The sequence below is a fragment of the Rhincodon typus genome, chromosome 2, assembly GCF_021869965.1.
Source record: "Rhincodon typus isolate 14 chromosome 2, sRhiTyp1.1, whole genome shotgun sequence".
NCBI lineage: Eukaryota > Metazoa > Chordata > Chondrichthyes > Orectolobiformes > Rhincodontidae > Rhincodon > Rhincodon typus.
In genome coordinates, this window is record NC_063333.1 from 111,125,353 (window position 1) to 111,143,034 (window position 17,682).

The following is a 17,682-nucleotide window of genomic DNA, read 5'->3' on the forward strand; positions in this document are numbered from 1 at the left end:
ATTTTTTGAAATTGAAACCAACCTCCAGGTATGTTCCCATATTTATGTAACTGTGCATTGAGCTACAATAATTTTGCAAAGTCGGTTAATAGTCAACATTCCACGAATGCGCATAGCCCCATATCATAGAAGACAAATCTTTGTTAACGGCAGATTTAAAAAATATTGCACCTAGAAATAAAGCGATAATGGGAGTTAACGTGAGACCCAAAACTTATTTCTGCTAGTCCAAAGTACATTTATGCTGAGACCACAGTTAAAGATGAATAGTTTATGATAGAACAGAGCAGCTTATATAGAAAATGAGAAGTTTTCAGACATTGATAGTAATTCTGACCATTGACAAAAATAGTAAAAGGGGAAAAATAAATAGGTTGATCACACAGCTCAAGACAAAAAACAGTTTCTCGTGCAGCTTGAGATCGACAATATTTGAACAAAAACCATCTTATTTGTGACATGCATACTTTTAATCTGTATTAGCATTGAAAGTAAGCCACATTACACAGCAAAATCACTCTTACCTCATTGTCCTGACTGTCATCTTTAATGAAAAAAGTTACACTGCGACTTCCCAGATTGAAATCAATCCAAAACTTTTCCAATTTATCGTCAGCTGGTATTTTTAACTATGAACCAAAAGAAAAAGTGCATCATACACATCTTACCAGAGATATCCTTGCTGTCATATTGCACATCCAAAAATGCACCTACCTCCTTCACCATTTATGCACACACCAATATTAAAATGGATTCTCAACTGAAACAGGAGATGTAATTCAGCTGTCAATTATCAGCTCAAGCATCAAGAATTTAGTACATATAGTTACAGTATTAAAATCTCATCTACAAAAATGCAGAAGTGGGAAAGCAGATTAACAATGACTTGAACTACAGGATTGATTCCCAACAGCAGGGCTGAATTTGCAATTAGAAAAGGATATTTCAGCTGTGAAAAATTACTGTGTACTGGTAGGTAGTTTTGGGAGGTTTAAAAAAGGGCTGTTCTGAAACACAGGCCAGGATCACCACAAATTAAATTTTACAAAAATGATCTTCACACAGAGTGCACTAGTCAAGAAAGGGAGAACATTTCATGATCATAAAATGTTTCACATGGAAGCAGTGGTGCAAGATAGTATGCTAGGTTTTTCCAGAATGGTTGGAGAGAAATGGCAGACCTAGGACAAGAGAATTTTAACTTCTAGAAATTTTCAAGCATAAAAAGGAAATTTTGGAATTGAGTTGGTATAATCTATAATTGAAGTCCAGTGGCTCAGTGGTTAGCACTGCTGCCTCACAGCTACAGGGACCCGGGTTCAATTCCAGCCCTGGGCAACTGTCTATGTGGAGTTTGCACATTCTCTCCGTGTCTGCATGGGTTTCCTCCCACAGTCCAAAGATGTGCAGGTTAGGTGGATTGGCCATGCTAAATTGCCATAGGGAAGTGTAGATTAGGTGGGTTATAGGGGGATGGGTCTGGGCGGGATGCTCCGAGGTTCATTGTGGACTTGTTGAGCCAAAGGGCTTGTTTCCACACTGTAGGGATTCTATGAAGTGTACCCACGATCTCAGTTAATTGTAGGAGTTCTAGCGAAAAGCTTGAACCCGGCCTACCGTTCTCTGAGCTAACAAAAGGCCGATGACTTATCAATATTGGGTACTTGTGAAGTGCATGAATTTGGGATTCTCATTTCAAAAGTAGCCTTGGGCAGATTCAAGAAAAATTATGGTTAAAATGTTAAATCTTCAATTCTCTCCCAACACAGCCCATTGAACGTTTCCAGCATCTTTTGCTTATTTTAACTTCAGTGTTGCAATTCATCTCTTTCTGGTTGTGGTCAAAACCATGGACGAAGGACCAGCCGATTAAAATAGTATCTGTAATGGATGTTGATTTTCAAAATGGAAAATAGCAGGGCTGATTATTGGGGAAAGGGGCAAAACGTGCTCAATAGTTTGGAACACAGCCCATTAGCAAACTTTTCAAGCTTCCAAAAATTCACCCTGAAACAAAGGTGCAAACAAACCTTATTCCAGGGTATAAAACATGAATGAATGTTGGGGTCAGCCATTTTGGCATGTTGAAAAAAATATTTGTTCATTGGTTGTAGCCTGTAGTCTGCTTGATGTGTAAATCTTCAAATGCCTGAACATGGTAACAATCTGTTTGATCACATGCACTGATTTATAAGTATAACCCTAAATGTATATGTCTGAATTGGAAAACTGGGGCCAACTCCTAGTTGGAGTCTAATTCTAAACATGAAAAATAGGGTGTCAACCTCTATGCCAAAGATAGAATGAAATGAATTCACTGCCATCCAAAAACAGGGGTCATGTTAAATGCCACAGTCCATATTAGTTGAAATGCATACAAAAAGAAAAGATCAGCCATTTTAACAAAGCGGTGCAACATAAAAAGGCAGGGTGTCAAAGAAAACCAAATTAAACCAGAGGATCATTCACAGTACACATGAACATATGAATTAGGAGTAGACCATTCGGCACGTCAAGCTGTTCCACCCTTCAAGATCAAACATCTATTTGTTTTAACTTGGATATTCACACTTATCCCCAATAGCCTTTGATTCCCAGTCCCAACAGAAATAGATCAAGCTCCACCTTGAAAACAAATATTCAATTACCTGACTCGGGTAATTGTACTAGCTCTCCAAAGCAACATTGTGACTTTTTATTATTCTCCTGCTTTTCCCACCACCCTTTGTTTCTATTCAAATAATTACCTAACACCCTCTCAAGTGCTCAATAGAGCCCACCTCCATCAGACTTTCAGAGAGGGCATAAGGAACAAAAATTACAGCACAGGAACAAGCCCTTTGGCCCTCTAAGCCTGCACCGACATGCTGCCTGTCACAACTAAAACCCCCTACCCTTCCAGGGACTGTATCCCTCTATTCCCATCCTATTCATGCATTTGTCCAGACGATCTTTGAAAGTCACTACAGTATATGCTTCCACTACTGCCCCTGGCAGCGAGTTCCAGGCACCCACCACCCTCTGCGTAAAAAAATTTGCCTCATACATCACCTTTAAACCTTGCCCCTCACACCTTAAACCTATGGCTCCTGGTAACTGACTCTTCCATCCTGGGAAAAGGCTTCTGACTGCCCACTCTGTCCATGCCCTTCATAATCTTGTAGGCCTCTATCAGGTCACGCCTCAACCTCTGTCGTTCCAGTGAGAACGACTCAAGTTTCTCCAACTCTCCTCACTGCTAATGCCCTCCATACCAGGCAACATCCTGGCAAATCTTTTCTATAGCCTCTCCAAAGCCACCACCTCCTTCTGGTAGCGTGGCGACCAGAATTGAACACAATATTCCAAATGCAGCCCAACTAAGGTTCTATAAAGCTGCAACATTACCTGCCAATTTTTAAACTCAATGTCCCGGCTGACGAAGGAGAGCATGCCATATGCCTTGTTGACTACCTTCTCCACCTGCATTACCACTTTCAATGACTTGTGTACCTGTACACCCAGATCCCTCTGCCTATCAGTACTCTTGCGGGTTCTGCCATTTACTGCATATTCTCCATCTGGATTAGACCTTCCAAAATGCATTACTTCACATTTTTCTGGATTAAACTCCATCTGCCATCTCTCAGCCCAAGTCACCAACCAATCTATATCCAACTGTATCCTTTGATAATCCTCATTGCTATCCGTAATTCCACCAACCTTTGTGTCATCGGCAAACTTATTAATCAGAGCAGATACATTTTCTTCCAAATCATTTATATATATTACAAATAGCAAAGGTCCCACTGATTCCTGAGGAACCCCATGAGTCACAGCTCCACATTCAGAAATGCATCCTTCCACTGCAACCCTGTCTTCTACGACCGAGCAAGTTTTTCTATCCACCTTGCAAGCTCACCTCGGACCCCATGCGACTTTACCTTCTGTATCAGCCTGCCATGAGGGACCTAGTCAAAGGCCTTACTGAAGTCCATGTAGACAACAAACATTGCTCAATCCTCATTGATCATCTTCGTCACTTCCTCAAAAAACTCAACCAAGTTAGTGAGACACAACCTCCCCTTCATAAAACCATGTTGCTTCTTGTTTATACGCCCACTGATTTCCAAGTGGGTTTAAATCCGGTTTTGAAGAATCCTCTCCAATAATTTCCCTACTACTGACGCAAGGCTCACTGGCCTGTAATTAGCTGGATTATCCTTGCCACTCTTCTTAAACAAAAGGAACAACATCGGCTATTCTCGAATCCTCTGGGACCTCCCCTGTAGCCAGTGAGGGTAGAAAGATTTCCCTCAACGCCCTAGCAATTTCTTCCCTTGCCGGTCTCGGTATTCTGGGGTATATCTCATCAGGCCCTGGGGAACTGGTCTACCTTAATTGTTTTTCAAGACCCCCAATACCTCCTCCCTTTTGATCTCAACATGACCCAAACTATCTACACACCCATCATCCACCAAGTCCTTCTCTATGGTGAATACTGACAAAGTACTCATTTAATACCTTGCCCATTTCCTCTAGTTCATCACAAATTCCCTTCCTTGTCCTCGAGTGGGCAATCCCTCTGCTTGGCTACCCTCTTACTCTTTACATATGTATAAAAAGCCTTGAGCTTTTCCTTAATCCTGTTGGCCAATGACTTTTCATGACTCCTTTTAGCCCTCCTGACTCCTTGCTTAAGTTTCTTTCAACTTTCCTTGTATTCCATCCTTGCTTCGCATGTTCCCAGCCTCAGCCTGGATAAATACTTCCTTTTTATTTTTGATTAGGCTCACAATATATCTCTCCTTATCCAAGGTTCCCTAAACTTGCCATACTTGTCCTTCATCCTTACAGAAGGTGCCGGTCTGGAGTTCCTAGCAACTTACACATGAAAGCCGCTCACATACCATATGTTGATTTGCCCTCAAACATCTGCCTCCAATCTACATTCTTCAGTTCCTGCCTAATATTGTTGTAATTAGCCTTCCCCCAATTTAGCACCTTCACCTGACAACTACACCTATCTTTAGCCATCAGTACCTTAAAGCTTACTGAATTGTGATCACTGTTTCTGAGCTGCACCCCTACTGAGACGTCAACCACCTGGCCAGGCTCAGTCCCCAATACTAGGTCCAGTACGGCCCCTTACCTAGCTGGACTATCTACATATTGTTTCAAAAAGCCCTCCTGGATAATCCTTACAAACTCTGCCCCGTCCGAGTTCCAAGCACTAAGCGAGTCCCAGTCAATATATGGGAAGTTAGAATCACCCACGACAACAATCCTATTACTTTTACATCTTGCTAAAATCTGCCTACATATTTGTTCTTCTATCTCCTGCTGGCTGTTGGGAGGCCCAAACATTGTGACTGCACCCTTCCTGCTCCTGAGCTCTACTCATTTTGCCTCGCCGTACGAGTCATCCGAGGTGTCCTCCCACAGTATAGCTGTGATATCCTCCTTAACAGGTAGTGCAACTCTCCCACACCTTTTATATCCCCCTCTATCCCACCTGAAACATCTGTATGCTGGAATGTTAATCTGCCAATCCTGTCCCTCCCTTAACCAAGTCTCTGTGATAGCAAAATAGTTTCAACTAGTAATCCAAGCTCTAAGTTCATCTGCTTTACCTGTTACCCTTCTTGCATTGAAACAGATGCACTTCAGTCCACCTGACCCACTTTCTTTCTTGACCACACCCTGCCTGCTGTTCCTGAGTCTAACTGGCCCTATTCGCTAGTTCCCTTTCAGTCAATTCACCTGTTTTGGTTTCCACCCCCCTGCCAAGCAAGTTTAAATCCTGAGTGACACCAGCAAATCTCCCAGCCAGAATATTTGTGCCCCTCCAGTTTCGATGCAACCTGTCCTTGTACAGGTCCCACCTGCCCCAGAAGAGATCCCAATGGCTCAGATATCTGAAACCCTCCCTCCTACACCATCTGTTTAGCCACGTGTTGAGCTGTACTATCCTCCTATTTCTAGCCTCACTGGCATGTGGCACAGGGAGTAATTCCCAAGATTACAACCTTTGGAGGTCCTGTTCTAACTTTCTACCTAACTCCCAGAACTGCTGCTGCAGGACCTTGTCACTCATCCTACCTATGTCGTTACTACCGATATGTACCAAACCTCTGGCTGTTCACCCTCTCCTTTCAGAACGCTTTCTGCCCATTCAGAGATATCCTGGACCCAGGCACTAGGGAGGCAACACACCCTTCTAGAGTCTCTTTTACATCGACAGAAGCACTTATCTGTACCCCTAACTATAGTGTCCTCTAACTATTGCTCTAGTGCTCTTTGTCCTCCCCTTAAGAACACAGCCGGCCAACATGCCACCAGTCTGGCTGCTGCTGCTGCTTTCCCCTGATAGACCATCCCCACAACAGTATCCAAAATGATATACTTGTTAGAGAGGACGACAACCACGGGTGATTTCTGCAATGGCTGCCTGCCCCTTCTAGTGGTCACCTTCTACCTGCACCTCGGGTATCACCACATCTCCAAAACTATACTGTCTATGATGCTTTCCACCATCCTCATGCTCTTAAGTGCATCCAGTTGCCACTCCAAACTATCCAAGCTGTCTGTGAGGAGCTGCAATTGGGTGCACTTCCTGCAGATATAGTCATCCAAGATGCTGGAAGCGTTACGGATCTCCCGCATCTCACGTGCAGCAGTCAACCCCTCTGACTGACATTTCAATCCCCAATAAAGCTGTTTAATAACTTTTCCTAAACACTTACCCTTACTTATCGCTGCAAATACCCAAGGTGGGTCTTCCCTCACTCACCTTCTGAATATGTTCCCTGGATCTTTCCTTTTCCCTTTGCTTCTGGCCATCACAGTGGAGTGCATGCGCTTTCTTTTGGTTAGAGGAGGTGGTAAGGAGGGAAACGCTGAGGAAGTGTTTGGGGTTGAACTATCACTTAACAACAGCCCCTCTGCAAACCACCTTCTGGAAGCAGTGACTGCACTGATACAGATCTTCCCCATGTCAGCCAATCAGCATTCTTTAAGTGGTTTGGGTCTGAGATGCTGGAAGAGGGCAGCAGAGTGGTAAAGACAAAAAAAAAGTTTCCACACAACATGTTTGCTACTTTTGTAAATCGTACCAATTGTATCTTCTTATTCTCAATCTCCTTTTTTTTATGGTTAAGGTCAAAGGACCCGGAGAAAATAAAAGTTGGGAAGATGGCGTTTGGGAGCAAGGAAGTGGCAGAGTTATAGTTTGGGTTGGAAACAGACCTTTTGGTCCAACTTTTCCATACTAAATCAGAAATCCTAAATTAATCTAGTCCCATTTACCAGCACTTGGCCTCTATCCCTCAACTCAGAGCAAAAAAAAAAAAAGGTGGGAGAAAAAAAAAGTGCTGAAAATCTCAACTGATCAGGCAGCATCTGCAGAGAGAGCACAAGCTAATGTTTTAAATCTAGGTGACTCTTCAGAGTGTAGTCACCTGAGCTCTGGAGGAGAGTCATCTAGACTTGAAACGTTAACTTGTGCTCTCTCCATGGACGCTGCCCGATCTGCTGTGATTTCCAGCATTTGTTTTCAGTACAGATTGAGTAAATAATTTGCAGCCTCTAAATTCTTCCTATTCATGTACCCATCTATATGTCTTTTAAATGTTGTGATTGTACCAGCCTCCACCACTCCCTCTGGCAGTTCATTCCATACTTGCACCACCTTCTGCAGGAGAACATTGCCTCTGAGGTCTCTCCCATATCTTTCCCCTTTCACCTTAAACCTATGCCCTCTGGTTTTAGGCTTCCCTACACTGGAAAAAGACATTGGCCATTCACCCTACCCATGCACCTCATGATTTTATGAGGCTCTTTAAAGGTTACTCCTCAGCCTCCAATGCTCCAGAAACAGACAGACAATCTTGTTGATTTTTAAAAGATGCCTTATTCTCTCCTTTTTGCCCTCAAGTATCTTTGTAGAATCTCTTTGGATTCTCCTTAAACTCATTTGCTAAAGCTATCTCATGTACCCTCTTTGCCTCCTGATTTCCTTCCTGAACAGACTTCTACTTATATTTAAGGTTCACTTGATCCCAGCTGTCTATACCTTCCATTTCCCTCCTTTTCCTTGACAAGAGTCTCAATTTCTGTCATCCAGCATTCCCTACACCAACCAGCATTACCCTTTACACAAATAAGAACATTACTTCTTCTCAACTCATTATCTCATTTTTGAAAGCCTTCTATGTTCCAGAGGAGTTGAACAGGTATGTTGCATCAGTTTTTACAATGGAAAATGCTTCCATTAATATCAAAGAATGTGGGAGAGGAATCAAATACAAATTACTAAAGTAGTAGCATTAGACAAACAAATGGGACTAAATGCAAGTAAGTCCTGTGGCTCTGATGGCTTGCATTCTAGGATCCCAAGAGAGGAGGCTATAAGAGATAATGCATGCATTGGTTATAATTTTTAAAAAATCCTTGGATTCTGGAGAAGTACCAGAGGATTGGAAAATTGCTAACATAACAACCCTATTCAAAAAAAGGGAGGCAAAAAGTGGGTGACTATATGCTGATTAGCCTGACATTATTAGATATGTATTGGAATCAATTATGGAATAATAGCAGAACATTTGAAAAATCATAACCTAATCTAGTAAAGTCAACATGACTTCATTAAGGGGAAATTGAAAAATAAATTAGTTAGATACAAAGACAAAATTAACCGGAGAGAAGAGGGAACCAGAAGTGGTACTGGACTTCCAGAAGTTCAACACAAAGTACCTTACAAAAGGTTAAGTTGCAAGGTAGAACCCACAGTGTTAGAGATAGCATATTGGCATGGATAGAGAATTAGCAAACTGGGCAGGAAACAGCAAGGACAAAGAATACAGGAACAAGAGTGTGTGTCCAGGAATGGGCCCTTTGGCATTCCAAGCCTGCATTGAGACATTTTACCCTCCATACTAAAATTATCTGTATCCCTCTTTCGTTCTTAATTTATTCATCCAGGGTGCTTCTTGAATGCTGTTGTGTCTGCATCCACCACTTCCTCTGGCAGCACGTTCCAGGTACTCACCACTCTGAAAAACGTGCCTCACATCTCAAACACCAACCACCAACCACCACCATCACCCCCCACCTCGAACCTCTATCTCCTAGTAATTGACCCCTCCACCCTGGAAAAAAGCCTCATACTTTCCACTCTATCCATGCCATTCACAATCTTATAAACTTCTACTGGGTTTCCCCCTCGATCTCTTATGTTCCATTGAAAACAAACCCAGTCTATTCAAACTTTCTTCATAGCTAAAATCCACCATAACAGGGAACATCCTGGTAAACCTTTTCTGTACCCTCTCCAAAGCATCTACATCCTTCTGGTAGTATGGTGACCAGAACTGTATGCAATATTCGAAGTATGGCCTAACTAAAGTTATGCTGCAGCTTTATAGAACTTACCTTCATTGAGTATAAGGACAGGCAAGCATGCCATAGGCCTTATTTAAAATACCTTATCTACCCTCACTGTCACTTTGGTGATCTGTGGACCTACACACCCAGATCCCTCAGTACACCAATACTCCTAAGGGTCTGCCATTCACTGTATAGTTTCCACCTGTGCTTGATCTTCCAAAATGCATCACCTCACTTTTCCAGAATAAACTCCATCTGCCATTTTTCTGCTAACGCCTTCAACTGATGTATCTTCTAACAATCCTCCTCAATATCTCCAATTCCACCAAATCTTTGTATCATCCACAAACTTTCTAATTAGATAAGTGATTTGGAAGAAATCAGCTATGTAGATCATAAACAGCAGAGGTCCCAGCACTGATCCCTGTGGAGTAGCAGCAGTCACAACCTTCCCTTCTAAAAAGCATCCCTCAGTCTCCTATAGAGTCTAGAGTAATAGAGCATGGGAACAGGCCCTGGCCGGGCTCTTTCCCAAAACCAGGTCCAGTATAACCCCTTTCCTAGTTGGACTAGTTACATAGTGTTAGGAAACCCTCCTGAATGGTCCTTGCAAATTCTACCCCATCCAAGCCTCTAGCACGAAGTGAATCCTAGTCAATAAAAGTCACCCACTACAGCAATCCTACAGTTTTCACATCTTTCCAAAAATCTACCTACATAGAAGAGAGACTATCTCCTGCTGACTGTTGGGAAACCTGTAGTATACACACCAGCATTGAGATGTCACCTTTTCTATTCCTAAATTCTATCCATATTGCCTCTCTGCAGGAGTCCTCCGATGCATCCTCCCTCAATACAGCTGTGAGATTCTTCTTTATTAGTAATATAACACCCCACACCCTTTTTACATGCCTTTCTTTCACACCTGAAACATTTATATCCTGGGGCATTCAGCTACCAATCCTGTCCCCCTTTCAGTCAAGTCTCCATCATCATTACACAATGTCATAGTTCCAAGTACTAACCAAAGCTCAGTTCATCTACCTTGCCTATTATACTTCTTGCACTGAAACACATGCATTTAAGACCACCTTCCCTTTAGTGTGGATAAGGGGTTCTTTTTCAGTTGGTGACCTATGAGCAGTAGTGTTCCACAGGATTTAGTGGTAGGACCAGAAATGCTTAAAATATAAATGTAATAACTTGGAAGGAAGTGAATGCACTGTAGCCAAATTTCCACATCAAAAAAAGTGGAGAGGCAAGTTGAGAGGGATAAAAGCAGTTAATATATTGCTAGGTTAAGCTAGTGGGAAAGAAGTTGGCAAATGGAGTATAATGTGGGAAAACGTGAAGTTGTTCATTTTGGAAGGGAGAACCAAAAAGAATAGCATATTAGTTAAATGGAGAAAAACCACAGAAAGCTGCAACACAAAAGACAGTTAGGGTCCCTCACTCTCCTAACCAGGACATTCTAATAGAACTATAACAAGATCTATCCAAAGTGCACAATAATCATCCAAGAGTGTTCAGTCAACAAAAACTTTGGCACAAATTCACTAGCCAAATATTACCCATCAGCTTTCAAACTAATGGAGGTCATTGACATTTTTTTTTTGTAATGCTTACTCACTAATAATCTGTTAATTACTTGACATCCAATTTGAGTACGACCAGGAGCAACTGGGCTACAGATCCCATTCTTTGATTACTGGAGATCATATTGCTAAATGTGCAGAATCTGGAGATTGGTCAGGAATTCATTTGGAAACTCAAGTTAATAAGAGCACAGATCAGGTTTTCAACAGATCAACCAAGGGATGATTGGATTCTAGTGGCTTTAGAAAGATGGAAACAGGCTTAGTGATGGTTTGAACACATATCAGGAGGTGACTACAGGAGCAAACACTAGTTGATTCTCAGATACTGGCGAGGATGATAGAATTGGCAGGTAAATAACAGTGTCTGCAATCAGGAACTAAGCTTATGGTTTTGATCTGAGTACTTACTTGGAGGAAATTTCTGCTTATTCAGTATGGACAGAGGGCAAAACGGGTGCTGTTGTGGGAACTCTACCACAGCCCATCAAGACACCATCCTGATTTAGGAAAAAATATTGCTACATAAAAAAGGTATGGCACAGAGATTAACATTTGGGTCATGGTTGGCATTCAAAAAGTTAGTTAAAATTAAGCATGGAGGAGAAGGCAAAATACACGGGCATCATTTGCTTTAAACAAAAAGTGACACGATTATGGGGTTAGACAGCCATTTCTGGCAATCGCAGGAAATTAAAAGCAGAAATCTGGTTGATTTTTATTTCCCTCTAAAAACTTCATTTACATGGGTGCCTGTGCCAACTGACACAAACTCTAAGGTTATTTGCTGAGGGACACTAAAGCTTGGGATAGCTGCCAAGGCATAGTAGGGAAAGACCACTGTCCAAGGTCTTTTCCAGCAGACATTACATTACAAGGACCTGTCAATTTTTTTTGCTTTAATGGGAAAGAAAAGGAATTTCCTTTCATTAGCAATTGCCTTTGTGGTGGCAACTGGATTGAAGCCCTAATGAAGTATGTCAAATTCCACCTTTGTTTTGGTGAAGTCCGTATGGAACAGTTTATTCATAAATTCTAAGTACATTTTTGAAATAAAAATTAAAAGAAGAACATGAAATCAACAGGTATTGAGCTTTACTACTTAGGTTGGATGAAACAAACCTGCTTCGGTGTTGAGATTTACATTTACGCATAAAACAATATTCCTTTGTATTTTAGTTATTGTAGGGAAGTCCACACAAAAAAAATGTTCACTTGTCTTGTTTAATCTTTCCTTTGGCACTTCACTTTGCTTCCAATCATGATTTGGGAACAGAGGCCAGAATTTACTGTAACCAAACAAACACTGCTATTTAATTTCTAGGGTTTTTTCCCCCTAGAAGTGTTGCTTGAATTTAAGAGATCTCTGTACAGGGCACCTGGAGCTTATAGATAAACAGTGAAGCAACTGTGAGCAAGTTTGAAGTATTGTTAATGAACGGTGCAGAATCTGAACTCGGAATTATAGTTTTAAGTTCAATATCAATTATAGATAAACAGTCTCAGACCAAAAATGGATAATCCCCACCATTGTAGTGAGAGGAGTCTATATTGATCAAGTACAGGAACACCGCACCTTTTTTCAAACAGTGACAATTATTTAAGTCACAGGTTAACACAACCTGACAAAGAAAAAATAAATGGAGATAATAGCTTGATTTTGAACTTTAGCTCAAAATTAAGAGACACCATAAGCCTGATGATTTTTTTTTCCAGGCACAGAATAGTCAAAATCTGAAGGCAAAGAGTGCGCCAAATGGATTTTCAAATTACTAATTTGGAGAAATTAAATCGCAGGAACATTCATGCATGACTGAAAAATAATTAAAACAGCCTTACCTCATTCAAATCGAGGAATGCAGAATTGCATGGATAGGTATAAACTCTGCAAAATCAGATGAAAGATCAAGTGAATTTTAAATAGAAATTAATGAATCATGTCGCATACAATTCAGATCTAGCAACCTTGGCTTCATAGCACTTAAGTGGCCCTTGCCATAGATTGACAGATTGAGTTTTGAAATTGGCTTATGCTCAATAGCTTTAAATTTTGAAGAGGGGGTGAGGAGGTATTGTAAGGAAATGTTTCAGATTTTCTAACCACACTACGCCTAGTCAGCGAGCACTTCCCACATCACACCTAAACAATCCAGCACCAGGTTTAAAGTTGCTTCCACTTAATTCTCTCAGTACAAAGTTTTCTCTATCTACTTTTAGTTGAAGAATTTAGAAAAGGTTATTCAATGATTTATTGATCCATTGATTTTCTAAACTCAATACAAGCTTACTCCATGCAACAAAATGCTTAATTTAAAATTTGTAGCTTTATTTTGACAATGGGCTCTTGTGGCACAGTAGTGATGTCCTGGCTTCTGGTCCAGGAGACGCAGGTCAAGTCCCACCAGCTTCTGAGGTTTGTAAAATGTGTGTGAGCAGGTTGATTAGAAAATGTCTAAACAATCTTTGAAGGCCTTTTATGGAGCAGTGGTAGTAGAATCAGAATCCCTACAGAGCAGAAAAAAAAAGGTCATTCAGCATACCGAGCCTGCACTGCCCTCCAAAGAGTTTCCTGCCATCCCTGCAACCTGTGCTTTTACCATGATAATTCAACTAACCTGCTCATCTTTGGACAGGAGGAAACAAGAGCACCCAATGGAAATGCACACAGACACAGAGAACATGCCAACTCCACACGGACAGACACCCAAGGGTGGAATTGAATCCAGGTCCCTGGCAGTGAGGCGCAGCGGTGCTAACCACTTAGCTACTGTACCACCCCTGATGTCAGGGCCAGGTTCAAAGTCCCACCTGATCCAGGGTGTGTAAGATCACAAGGGGATATTAGGTCAGATAGCATGAACATAGAACAAGAGTAGCCCGCTAAAAGGTCTTTGAGCCTGTTCTGCCATTCAATGAGATCATGGCTAATTTTAACCTCAACTCTTTCCTGCATATGCCTGATTACCAAGAGGATGAAAGGTAAATCAAGAATTGCCTTAAAAATCCTGTATCCACTGCTTTTTGAGGAAGGGAATTCCAGAGACATAAACCACACATTCTTAAATGGATGACACTATTTTCAAACTGACCCCAAGATCTAGATCCTTCCACAGGAAGAAACATCCACTTGGTCAAGCCCTCTCAGGATCTTTTATGTTATAATTAAGTCACCTCTGACACTTCTAAACTCCACAGATAACAGGGTCAGATAGTACTAGATCAAAAGGAACATGCTTATTGTCATGACACTCTGGGTTAGTTAGAAATCAAAAACTTATTCCTGCTGTGGTTACTAAAAGTTAAAGATTTTAAAAATGCGTGCAAAGATTTGAATGTATTTGACTTTTTAAGTCTCAGGTTGACAAAGCATGGAGCAGGTTTTGGACTTGACGACCATTTATTACAAGTAATTAGACTCTAACTACAGGTAATCAATTAACACACACACACCTAGTTGCCCTTAAAAAGGTGGTGGTGAACTGCCTGCTTGAACTACTGCAGTCCACCAGTTGTGGGTTCACCCACAATGTCATTAGGGAGAGGATTCCAGGATCTTGACCCAGTGACGGTGAAGGAATGGCAATATATTTCCAAGTCAGGATGGTGAGTGGCTTGGAGGGGAACTTGAAGGCAGTGCAGTTCCCATATATCTGTGCCCTTGTCCTTCTAGATGGAAGATGCTGCCTGAGGATGTTTGGTGAATTTCTGAAGTGCATCTTGTAGATAGTACACACTGCTTAAAGTTTTGGAGAAGATTTGTAGCTTAGGTTGTGGATGAGGTTGCAGACTTGCTCGGTGTGTTTGATTGCAGACATTTTGTCACCCTGTTGTTAGGTGACAGTCAGTGCGCCTCCAGTGAAGCATTGGTCTTCTGTTGCGCTTGTTATTTATATGCCTTGGTTTGCTGGGGTGGTTGGTTGTGACAAACCACAACAAGACGACACAACACGGTCAGACACCTAGTCACCCTGCTGTACATCAGGGACAAACCAAACCAAAGATGACCACAAGACAACTCAAACTCCAGCTATCAGGGTCACCCATAAACCAATAACCACCCTGTGACAGCTACTAACAAACAGAAAGGACCTCATACCCACAACCAATAAAAGTAATGTAATATACAAAATACTATGCAAGGACTGCTAGAAACATTACATTGGCCAAACTGGAAGAAAATGGGCAATAAAAGGATACACAAACACCAACAAGACACCAAGGGACACAACCAATTCTCACTGGTCTCAATACACACTGACAAAGAAGGGCACTAATTCGACTGGGACAACACATCCATAAATCGCATAAGCCAAACAGACATGCCAGGGAATTCTTGGAAGCCTGACATTCCAGCTGGAACACCAACAAACAAATTGAACTGAACCTGATACACAAATGTTGTAGTAGTTGAGCAGAAACAGATAGGCAATTTAAGTAATCCATGATGGCACAATTACAATACAAAAGGTCAGAAAGGTTACGAACAGGCTGGTTTAACTGGAGACTACTTCCATAGAAACTTGTAATTGGTACCTACTGAATAGGTGCAGATGAAAAGCAAAAATAATGATTTTGATCTTACCAATATGTAGTTAGTGGAAAATTCTGTTCATACAATAACTGGCCAGATAAGCAGACTTTGAGATAACAAGGTGTAGAGCTGGATGAACACAGCAGGCCAAGCAGCATCATAGGAGCAGAAAGGCTGATGTTTCGGGCCTAGACCCTTCATCAGAAAAATTTTCTCCAGCATCTGCAGTTCCTACTATCTCAGATAAGCAGACTTGTAATATTGTGGAGGAGAAGTCAAAAAAAGGATACTGGTGAGGTGGAGGTGGGTGTCATTAGTGTACATGAAAACGAATGTGTGTCTTCAGGCAATGATGACAAACAGCATGTAAATTGGGTGGATGTCATGGATCAACTGCAGGACACCAGAAGTAAACTATCATGTATGCTATTGACAGTAATTTCTGAATATCTTTTACAGGGATTTGTCCAACGATCATATCGATTGGAAAAAAGATTAATTGCTTTTAGTGAAATATCTGCGTAATAATACATTAACAGTCATACAATAAAATCAATAGTTATTTTAAACACTCTGCCCAAAATGTTGCCTGTAGGCTTACATACACATGGTCAATTGCAGCATCTTCAGGTGTGTTTGGGAGGAAGAATATGGGAGTAAGAGTAGCAGAGGCTACATAATTTCTTATGTTGACTGATAGACAATTCACCCAAGTTATCATACATCTTACACAATAAATAGTTCAAACACTAACCTGAAATGAATACAAACCTGAACCTCAAAAGTAGCCAGCTATTCATTCTTTATTCCATGGTAACGAAGACAAAATATTATATTAAATATCCATCAAGGCTATGTTTCTTACATTTTAAGTCCAAGTGAGGATCTTACCTTCTCTTACTGTGAAGGCTTTCATTTAATGAATTGAGAAATTTTCTACAATCCTTCAAAAGAAAAACAAAATTCTATGCATCACATGATCTTTTGAAACCCAACAGTTGAATACAAGACAATATTAGCCAGCGTGTCACAAGATAAATAGTCACACAAAACAGCCTCATTTACACGTCAAAGCACTTGACTCACATGCAGCACAACTTAAAAAAAAAATCACTAAAAATGAACAGGAGGCATTGGGTATGGTTGTACAGAAACTAATGTTCTGCAGTCACCTTGTTGGCCCCAAATTGTGGCTCATCTATCCTTTGAAGATAAAAATCAGATTATGTAGCAATGAGGAGGTCAGCAGGTAAAATGGAAAAGGTTAGTTAGGTGTTTAATCAATAATCACAGTCATTCTTATCCTGTGTACGAACAAAAACCCTATGTTCACACATGTTATGTAGTAAACCTCAGCAACCCCTAAAACGACCTCAAAATAAAAACTTCCCAACATTAGATCCAAGACAGACTATACCAAAGGTGGCATGGAATAAGTGTGCTGTTGGTGAAGGAGCTTCTGAATTAAACACATTTAAAGTGCAATTTCCACTTTGTACATTCTGTCTGTACAAAGATTTTGGGACAGAGGATTTAAAGCTTGGCAAAAGAAAGCATTTGAGAACTATAAAAAGTAGTTAAAGGAAGGAATTAGAAAGGAAAATAGGGAGAGAATTCCCATGTAGGCCCATAAGCAGTTGAAGGCATGACACAGTAACTACGGGCATACACAAGGAGGTCAAATTAAAATGAGTGCCAATGTGAAGCAGGGGTCGAGAAAAAGGAGGATAGATATAGTGGGAAGACCATAGTGGCATTTGAAAAAAAAAACGAACATTTGAAAATCTGGCCCTGCCAAATAAAGAGGCAAATCAAGGTAGCGAGCGGGGGGGGGGGGGGGGGGTTGGTCAGTAAATTGGATTTGGTGCAGTGATATGTTCCCAGATGAACATTGCCAGGAACCCTATGGTATTTGTGGTAAGTGGTACTGGGCAAGGGCTGTTTAAGGTAGCCCGTTGCCACCAACTCTTTGAAAAAGGCCTCAAACCACATTCATTTCAAAGACAACAAGGTACAGAGCTGGATGAACACAGCAGGCCAAGCAGCATGGCTGATGTTTCGGGCCTAGACCCTTCATCAGAAAAGGGGGAGGGGAAGGGGGTTCTGAAATAAACAGGGAGAGAGTGGGAGGTGGGTAGAAGATGGATAGAGGAGAGGAAACAAACAGGTCGAAGAGGCGGGGATGGAGCC

At 41.3% G+C, this 17,682-nt stretch overlaps 1 protein-coding gene across 9 annotated transcripts in view; it reads right to left on the reverse strand.

The window, feature by feature from the left end:
- Window positions 1-17,682, reverse strand: part of LOC125486260 (synaptonemal complex protein 2-like) — a 299,464-nt gene that overhangs the window by 234,201 nt on the left and 47,581 nt on the right. For all 9 annotated transcript variants that reach the window (XR_007264933.1, XM_048613014.1, XM_048613007.1 and 6 more), the window contains 3 exons: window positions 16,384-16,436; window positions 12,801-12,846; window positions 525-629 (listed from right to left, as the gene is read on the reverse strand). Coding sequence is in view for 8 of the 9 variants with exons in the window: in XM_048613014.1 (XP_048468971.1) it covers window positions 525-629; window positions 12,801-12,846; window positions 16,384-16,436 (204 nt within the window). In the remaining variant the exon portion in view is untranslated. The remainder of the gene's footprint in view (window positions 1-524; window positions 630-12,800; window positions 12,847-16,383; window positions 16,437-17,682) is intronic.